The sequence below is a fragment of the Malaclemys terrapin genome, chromosome 12 (assembly GCF_027887155.1).
Source record: "Malaclemys terrapin pileata isolate rMalTer1 chromosome 12, rMalTer1.hap1, whole genome shotgun sequence".
Lineage (NCBI taxonomy): Eukaryota > Metazoa > Chordata > Testudines > Emydidae > Malaclemys > Malaclemys terrapin.
In genome coordinates this window covers 16,977,212-16,986,806 of record NC_071516.1, presented here as the reverse complement: position 1 = coordinate 16,986,806, position 9,595 = coordinate 16,977,212, and the positions used below count along the sequence as shown (strand labels likewise).

The window sequence follows — 9,595 nt, the reverse complement described above, 5'->3', positions numbered from 1 at the left end:
TCCTCTCTGGAGTTACCTTTCCCCCTAAGGCCACATGGGAGGAGGTGTGAAAGAAAAGGCACCACTTGGGTCCTAGTGACTCCATGGTAAGTACTGCATGAGCTGTACACACAGAGAATCACTGAAATGCAGCCACATCTGCGGTGGAAGGTGGCAGCCCAAGGCCCATGTCATGCCACATACCCCTAGAGGGAAGGAGAGAGGAAATTTTAGCTAATCTACCAATGTCTGGTTGCATCTATGCCAGGTTGCATCCCTTTTCTCCATTACCTAGCTGTGCTCCACTGCCCCAGGGACGCCCTTGTGTGCCTGTGCCCATGCCTGGGTATTTCCCTACCCACAACCAGACATTTCTTTACTGGGGTCACCTCCTGCCCAGCTGTGACCCCTGGCCACACCCCTTGCCCACAGCCTCCTCACTGGCTGCCCCCGGCCCTGCTAGTCCTTCACCAGCCTACCCACGCCCTTCCCTGCTCTCGCCACGCCCAGCTCAGCCCTGGGCAGAAAAGCGCGTGACTGGGTGTGGGCGGAGCTGAAGAAAATGGGCCCGCCCCGGGGCGTGGCCTGGCGGCGACGGGGCGTGGTTCGAAAAAGCTGCGGTGTTGCGCGTGCGGGTTAGGCCGCCGCCCGTTGCCTACTCGGGTGGGCGTGGCGGAGCGCCGGCCCCTTTGGGCCGCCGTCGCGGCGCTGGGGCTGCTTTGCGGAAGTGCACCGGGGGGCGGCCGGCCGGTGGAAGATGGCGGGGGTGGAGAGCAGCTCCCGGTACCCGGAGGGATCGGCGCTTCAGGACCCGCTGTCCCGCTTCACCTGCCCCGTCTGCTTGGAGGTGTTTGAGAGCCCGGTGCGGGCCCCCTGCGGCCATGTGTGAGCGGACCCCGGGGATGGCCTGGCGCGGGACCGGGGGAGGATCTGGCACCCAGCGGGGGGGCTCCGTGATGGCAGGGGCTGGGCAGTGGCGGGGAGATCCATGGGGAACGGGGGCTCAGAGTAAGTGGGGCCTAGGCGCGGGCACTTCGCGGCTTCTGGAGGGGGTTAGGAGGGAGCTGTCCTCAGTGTAGGGCGGCCTGTGCCCCCAGCCTCCCCAGCCCTGGGGAGAGGGTCTGAGCCCTGCCGGAGGAATGGGCCTGTGAATGCTGTAAGATCCCCGCCAAGAGCTTTCCCTGGGCTTTAACCCCCCCCCCCCCCCGCCCGGAGCCTGTTAACTCCTACGGGCCAGCGGGGCCCAAAGCCACCGGTCATGTGGTTGAGAGGGAGTTTTGCCTGAGTAAGGATTGAGGGATTGGGCCCTTAGTGGGATCGCTTTCGAGCAGCTGGCAGAAAATCCGACGGGCCAAACGGCCAGCAGTGAGCGCGGGGAATTCCGAAGGCTGGGACAGGGGGGCGAACCAGCGGGCAGGTTCTTGGAAACGATACCTGGGAGGGAATAGAAACCGAAGCGGTTTGGTTGTAGGCAGTGTGCGCTGGCGAAGGGGAAGTGTTGAATGGATTAAGGAAGAAGTTCGGCCTTTTTCTTTTCGGTCTATGGACTCATCTGCTGTGAAGTGGTGTGGATCTTTTATGGAAAGTGAAGTGAGGTTTTTTTACCCACGAAAGCTTATGCCCAAATAAAGCTGTTAGTCTTTAAGGTGCCACCGGACTCCTTGTTGTTTTTGTGGATACAGACTAACATGGCTACCCCCCGATATTAAATAAAATGTGGGTGATATGAGCTAAGGAGAGAAGGGCTATGCATGGGATACTGACAGGATGGGTGGGGTAGACAGAAACAAGATATCTGTTTGGCTCTGACTAAAGTGAAACTTAATTACAGTTCTGTCTGTGCTGGGACAAGGTGCCCTCCCTGCCAGTAAAATTCACAGGAGACAGCCTCTAAGAGGAAATATGCCCTCAGGTCAGACCTGCCTAAGGCTAACCACCATTTGCTTACATACCTTTTAAACACAATTTTCCTTTTCTGCACTAAGGGTAAAGTTATGGTCACAGTTGTCAGTTAAAATGTTCTAGTTAATGTTTTCTAACATGAGATTTTCTTAGCTGATATGAACTGTAAGCTTTATGGGGAAGGAACAATGTACATCCCCTTGGAGTTCTGGGGTCTGAAGAAAAGGGCTTTGCAGAGGTATCTGAGACCCCTTCTTTCTCTGCATGCAACTAAGGGGAATAGTTAGGCCATTTTTACAAGTTGCATTTCAGATTACTATAACTGAAAGATCAAAGGAATATTGTTTTCAGTTTGTTTACTTTGTGTTTGACAGCACTTTGTTTAGTCAGCTTCACTACGTAATTGTTGGTTTGTTTGGGTTTTTGTGTTTGAAACAGTGAAGAGAAACTTTGAAAAGAGGAAAATGTGGCATAAACCATAAATTGGCAAGAGCATTCAGGGACAGGGACATGACTTGAAACTGCTTTTAAATTGACTAGATTTACGGTGACTTGACTGTCCCTTAGCATATCAACAGGTTGCTATTTGTCAGTGGATGTTGTCACTTGTGATTTCTATTTCCTGTAGGGTAGGTCTGTGGGTATTTTAATTAGAACAGTGCAAATATGTTCTACAACATGCATTTTTACAAATCGTATTTCTCCCATATTAGCTTTTGCACTCCATGCCTGCAGGAATGTCTGAAGCCTATTCAACCAGTTTGTGGAGTCTGCCGCAGTACCCTGTCTCCTGGCAGTAGAGCTCTGGACCTGGAAAAGCAAATTGAAATGACAGAAACCACTTGTGATGGCTGCAATAAAAAAGTATGAAAGCACAAAACAAGAAGTACATACATGGCTGAACTAGGCAAACAGCTAGCATGGAAATACAATATTTGCACATCCGCTTTCTAGGGAATAAACCATCAGAACTTTAATTGTGATAAATAATCCATGTGGACTGCTTGTAGGGTAACATTAAGAGGTTTCCCTTTCCCCTGCCTGCTGTTTTTTCATTAGGAGGTGGGTTTCAAGTAGAAATATACAGTTAACATGAAGCTGAAGATGCAATAGGCTACTGAGCTACATGTACTTCTGCAGGGGTAAATTCTGTTCTGTAAATACAGTACAAAGTGAAAACTGTCTTAAGGGACAGACATACTGGTTTCTTAATGAAAATTTTCTACTATAAAAAGGTATAGCAGAATTTTATTCACTATGTTTGGGGTAGGCGCTTAAGACAAAACTGTCTAAGAATAGGCTTTTCTATAGATGTGAAATTCACAAGCAGATTCTGTGTATGGAAAAATACTTTAATACATTTTATTTCTAATGGTAGGGAAGTAGTATTTCTTCCTCAGTGGAATTACTAGTACTTCATGTGAACAATGCAGTTTAGGAATTATTGGACACCAGGTAGGGTTGCCAGTTTTGTTTGGACATATGCCTGGAAGTTTCATCACATGACATAGTCTTTATTAAAGATTAACCTTTAGTTCCTGGAGACCCCAGGACAATCTTGGAGGATTGGCAACCCTAACACCAGGTGATAGGTGCTATAAATAATAAGAAACACTAATGAACTTTTGTTACTTTGTTATATGGCACAAAGAGTGAAACTTCTACAGTGAATATAGTCCTACATCTAAATATTGAGTTAATTTCCTCAAGGTGAATCAAAGATTAAGCATTTAAAACTATTTAAGGAACATTGTCATGTTAAATATACTTTTCTATCTATGGTTACTAAAAGTCCCCTCCCGATTAAATAAAATGTGATTGTTTTTTTTTTTTTTAGTTTCTCATTTTTATTCTGTTTGCTTTTTGTATTTAATTTAGCTTAAGAAAGTGTAACAGCCCAATGAGTTTCACTTTTGTTTCTGGTTGGTTTCATTTTTGTGCGATGATGTTTGTAGTTCAGTAGGACGCTCATCTGTCATTCCCATTCTCTCTCTCTCTCTCTCTGCCCCAGTGACTCTTCTACTGTCTATAAATATTTAAACAATTGTTGGACATAGAGAGAGAATGGGAACTACTGTCTAGTCTGGTGGTGAAGGCATCCACCTGTGAGTTGGGAGATCCCAGGTCCGGTCCCCCTGCTCCAATCACTCATTATTTATCAATAGTGGAGCAACTTTGATAGGAGAGATTGAGGGAGCCCTACATCAGAATACCACATAGCTCAGTGGTTAGAGTGCTCTCCTAAGAGGTGGGGGGACCGCTGTTCAATCCTTTCTTCTTCTCTGGCAGAGGCGGGGAATTAAACCTGGGTTTCCCTCATGCCAGGCAAGTGCTTTAGCCACTGGGCAGGTGGGCAGCAGCAGCATTACTACTGCCAAATGCCTGTCTTCCCCCTCATTTGTGGGCCCCTCTGGGGCTTTGATGGGAGTCCAGACACCCAGAGGGAGGCAGCAGTGTGCATGCCCACAAGCAGAAACATAGGTGCTGAGGGAATTTTCATTCTGAAAAATGTAGGTGCTTACAGAGATTTGTAGTTTTATGTATTGCAGTAGAGCCAAAACTGGGACTTCGGTGGCTAAACACCTTTGTGGATCCCACCCTTCATAACTAATGTTTAAATATCTTTGATCTTCCCTTGATGATGCAGCTCTTGGTATGTCTCACTGGTGTCAAGACCACACTTAAAACCATTTTCTTTTTAGAATTAATAAAGATGCTAGTGGTTTAACCTTGGTAAATATGTTAACCAGAACAACATAGCTAGCTGGACTTTGATTACTAAAGTTCTGTTTAGGAAAGAACCTTTGTCCTCTGCATTTCTTTGGCACTCTTAATGTGTCCCTGTCATAATACTCCATGAGGTAGATTTTAGAGTATATCATCTGACAGTAGCCTACTTCCACTTGATCCTGTTGTTGCAGGGAATAGTGAAGGGAAGATCTAGAAAACCGACTCAGTGCAAAACGGATATAGTACTTTTCTGCATCTAAAGGGAATATAAAATAAGAATTACAGTGGTCAGGTAAACAAGGAGTCAGCTGTCCTGGGCAATATAATGCATTGTGTCGTTAACAAAAGTGTTATAGCTTCACTAACCTAGCTTCTATTTTATAGCGCTCTATTCTGTTCTGTCCCATGTGCCAAAACATTTAGCTTTCGCTACTTCAGTCTCATCTGAACACAAAGCTTCTTCTTATAGCAGATTGTTTCTAGATTCCACTGTTTATTTGCAATCCTTTTTTTAATTTTTAATTGAAAATAACCTTGCCTGTTAACTGTGTGTGTCTCTCTCTCTCTCTCTCTGTTGCTTACCTAGATGTACCTCTCAAAGATGCGTAGTCATGCAGCTTCTTGTTCAAAATACCAGAATTATATAATGGAAGGCGTTAAAGCTGTAACTAAAGACCCACCTCGTAACACCAGGTAACTATGCCTCTTGAAACATTCCTTTTTCAGATTGGTCAGAGGGATGCTGTTGGGTAACTGCTGTCCAAAACTAAGGTTTTGGACAGTACTGGTTTTAATTAACTTGGAAAAGTTTTCTTTTCTTTTCTTTTTTTTTTTGGTTTTAAATATTCCAGTGCATTGCACCTGTGTGCCAGCAAGTGAGACTGAAAGCAAAACAATATTAGCTCTTCACTTATTTTGCACAACATTTACTTTAATCCTCAGATACTGATGTTAGCTAGGCCCTAATCCTGCAGTTGAGTGCACAGACATGCTGCTCCATTGACTTAAATTGCCCAAGCAGACTATTGCAGGATCAGGTCCTAGGTAAGGAAATGACTGCACTGCTCTATTAATCTGCACTGTAGCATATCTAGCACTTAATTGTGTGGTTTATTAAAGTGCTGCAAAATTATAATGAAGAAAGCAACTTGATGAATAGTGTATATATACTTAGATACATCTAATATTTTTAGATGCTGAAGAATAAGTGCTGTATAAATGCTAATTGTAGTAAGAATTGTGCTGTTTAAGATGTCATCTGGTAACTAATAAAGAAAGCAGGTTCTTAAATTCAGATTGCTTGCATACCATACACTAAGGGTTTAACTTCCGAGTAGTCTGTATTTGAAATATCCTCTGTCAAGTGACCTTGAATAGCCAGAGACTCTCTCGATTTTAATTCATCTTTCTATGATGTAATTTATTTATTTATTTTATTTTTTTACAGGAATGTTCCAAATCGTTTTACCTTTCCTTGTCCTTACTGCAGTGAGAAAAACTTTGATCAGGAAGGACTAGTTGAACATTGCAAAAAATACCACAGCATGGATGCAAAACAAGTGGTAATATTTACAGTATCAAACTCAGTACAACAGTTTTGATGAGGAAATCTGGTAATCTCTGGGAAACTACAGAATCAGGGCCCTCACACACACAAGCATTTCCTTAACTTTAAGCATTTGGGTACTCCTGTTGGCTCCAGTGGGACTACTCATGCAAATAAAATTAAGTACGTGCATATTTGTTTGCAGGATTGGGGCCTAACTGTAAAAGTCTGAACTTGGGTGTGACACAGTCACAGGTGCACCCACTTTAAGCCATTCTTTTATATTTTAACTTTTTTTCTAAGTATTACAGCCTCAAAATTAAAATAACACATAGTAGTAATTTAATAAAACAAACATCTGGAATAAAATACCAATTTAGATAATGTCAAAAACATACTTTTTTGAGGTGGGGGGGAGGAAGGCCCTGGACAGACAAACTTTCATAAGGATATTAAGGTGTCTTAGTATTAACACATGCCTATACTGCAGCTTGTAAAAACTCAGTTTAAAAAAAAAAATAAAAAATCTTAAACTGCCTGCACCTGCAGATTATTCACAATGGCTCATGTAGAATGAAGTTTTATCATTAGATCTTCTCTAAACTATTCCGTACATGCTCAGTAAAAGAGTAGATCACTAATCTGATGATAGAATTTTCATCAATTACGAGACATTTTTATCTGCAGGTATGGCAGGAAGTAGACCAGAAGCTGCAAAACTTACAGAAATTCAGCTCTAATAATTAATAGCTCTTTCCTTTGTCCCAAGGGTGGCTCTGGTATCTTCAGGAAATGCCTCAAGTTTCTTGGTTTAGAAAGGAGTATTCTCTTTTTCCATGCAGACATGTATCTTCTGCAAGGGCATGATGGGGGAGAAAATATTTTTTTTTTATTCTTGAAAAACAGGGAGGATGAAATACTTCTACAAAACAAGGAACTTTATTCAATATTCTAACTGTCAGTACACAGAGGTAGCTCAAAATTAGCAGTTAAATTCAGAAACCTAAAATCTGAATCGAAAGAATTCAGTGAGGAACCAAATATTCTAGTGTTAAATGATTTGGCAAAATGTTCTAAATTTGTTTCCTGTGACATATGAGTGTCTTATGAGGTCGTGGTTGTGTTTGTAATTGCCATAAGCCTATAAAATCTTTTTTTTTTTTTTTCTTTCATTTCTTTTACAGTTCTCTGTTTTTTAAATCAGATATTTTGCCAGGGAGGGAACTGGATTTCAAGAGGCAAACCTAGATTCCAAGGACTGTTGTAATGAGACTGGTCTCCAAAGAAGTCTTTGGTTCTGAGGATATTCCCCGTGAACTCAAATATATACATAATTCAGTATTTGGGTAAAATTTGTTTTCATGGTTTTTTCTCTAAGGTTTGCCCAATTTGTGCCTCGATGCCATGGGGAGATCCAAATTACAGGAGTGCTAACTTCATGGAACATCTTCAACGGCGACATCAGTTTTCCTATGATACTTTTGTGGTATGTAATGAGTGCATACTGTTAAAAATCTATTGCTCCTGTAATATCTGTTGTGGCTTGGATTAGGTTTTTGAAGATAGAAATGCCACTAATAGCTGTTTTAGGATATTTCTTAATCTTGGGCTATAGCAAAATAGCAACTGTTAAAATATTTTTTTTTATGAGGTAGACAAATCGTGTTAGGTAGCTTGTGTGTGGGCATTTATGGATTTTTAAGTACCTACGCTTTCTGAATGTTTGTTCTCATTAGTATCCTTATTCAATTATGAAGTCAAGTTTCTAATGCACGCTGCCTCTTTAATCTTTAGGATTATGATGCTGATGAAGATGACATGATGGCACAGGTTTTACTACGTTCCTTGAGGGATCAGTGAACTAAGTGGGAGATGAACTGTATGATACCAACCTTCCATTAGGGGAAAATACACAGCATCCCTGACACCTGTCCCCTCTCATCCCAAGATGATCCCACACATCTGAAAATAAATATGGAAGATTTTTGAAGAATTGCAGTTTCTTGGCTCCAGTACCTGATCTCTCCATACATTACTATGGATCTTGTCTATGTTAGTGGTCTCTTTGCTGCCTCTCATCCACTTCAGGGTAGTTCTCTTGCTTCCTTCACTCCAAAGGCTTGACTACACTTGAAACACTACAGAGGCATAGCTGTGCTGCTGTAGCAGTTCAGTGAAGATGCTGCCAACACCAACAGGAGGGGTTCTCCTGTCCGTATAGGTAATCCACCTCTCTGAGAGGCAGTTGCTAGGTCAACAGAAGAGTTCTGTCAACCTAGCGTTGTCTATACTGAGGGTTAGGTCAGCTTAACTAAATCACTCGGAGGTGTGGATTTTTTCACATCCCTGAGCGACGTAGCTGGATTGACCTAACTTTTTAATGTAGACCAGGCCTTAGACCTGGTCTGTGCTTAAAACTTGTACTGGTGTAGCTATGTTGGTTAGAGGTGTGGAGAAACCCACATCCCTGACAGACGTAGCTATGTCAACAAAACTCCCAGTGTAAATGCTGCCACGTTGACATAAGAGTGCTTCTCTTGGCATAGAGGTGGTGGTGGTGTTCCTATACTGGCAGAAAAACTTTGTTGATGTACACTGCATCTCCACTAGCGGGCTATGCTGGTAAAGGCTCTGTAGTGTAGACACATAGCTTAAGTTTAGCCAGTTGTCTCCACATTACTGCTGCCTGCTCTCATTTTCCTTCCCCTGTCCCTGTATCCTTCTGCTCTCTATGTTCCTCTCTGATTTCCTCAGATCCCATAAACACTATAAAGCTTCAAGAAGGAATGGCCTAAATTGACTGTTGAAGACTATTAAAAACAAAACAAAAAACCACTTGAAAATATATCTTCCTAAATGTTGATTGAGCATTGGAAGCCATTTTTGGTGAATGGAAACTCTGGTTTTGGATGCAACTGTCAGAAATTGGTTTGAATTTTAAGATTACCTAATACAACTATGGACTATACTTTCTTTTAACGGGGTTTCTAATGCTGGTAGTCAGCCTAAAGGCTATACGTAATACATTGTAATAAGTAATAAAATATTACTAATACACAATACATTGCCTAAATAACGAGTCTTTAAATTATACACTAACAATTCTGTGCACCTGCATAAGGAACTGATTCACCATATTTATTTAGTTCAGCAGCTGCATGTTACATACTAGCATAAATTATAAATAACTATTCGGGTGACAAATTTCTAGCCTAGAAAGTAAAAGTCTGTATTAAAAAGATAGTTCTTACTATTTAAAAAAAAAAAAAATCCACAGGATGTATTTTTCTTTGTAAATGTTACGTCTAATATTAATCAATCTTATGTGCTGTCTTGACATTTTATTTTTTTTATGTCTTCGGCATTGATTTTCTACAGTTTGAACCATTAAGCATTAAATGCAGCCTTTCACTGACAGAGGAATTCAAAAGCAAAACA

The 9,595-nt window shown here is 42.0% G+C and overlaps 1 protein-coding gene across 1 annotated transcript; it reads left to right on the top strand.

The window, feature by feature from the left end:
* Nucleotides 1-647: 647 nt before the first annotated feature.
* RNF114 (ring finger protein 114) lies at nt 648-9,595 on the top strand. The gene is made up of 6 exons (XM_054045610.1): nt 648-864; nt 2,595-2,745; nt 5,198-5,304; nt 6,059-6,173; nt 7,536-7,643; nt 7,952-9,595. Exons 1-6 carry the CDS (start codon nt 737-739, stop codon nt 8,015-8,017), a joined length of 675 nt encoding a protein of 224 aa, XP_053901585.1. The 5' UTR covers nt 648-736; the 3' UTR covers nt 8,018-9,595.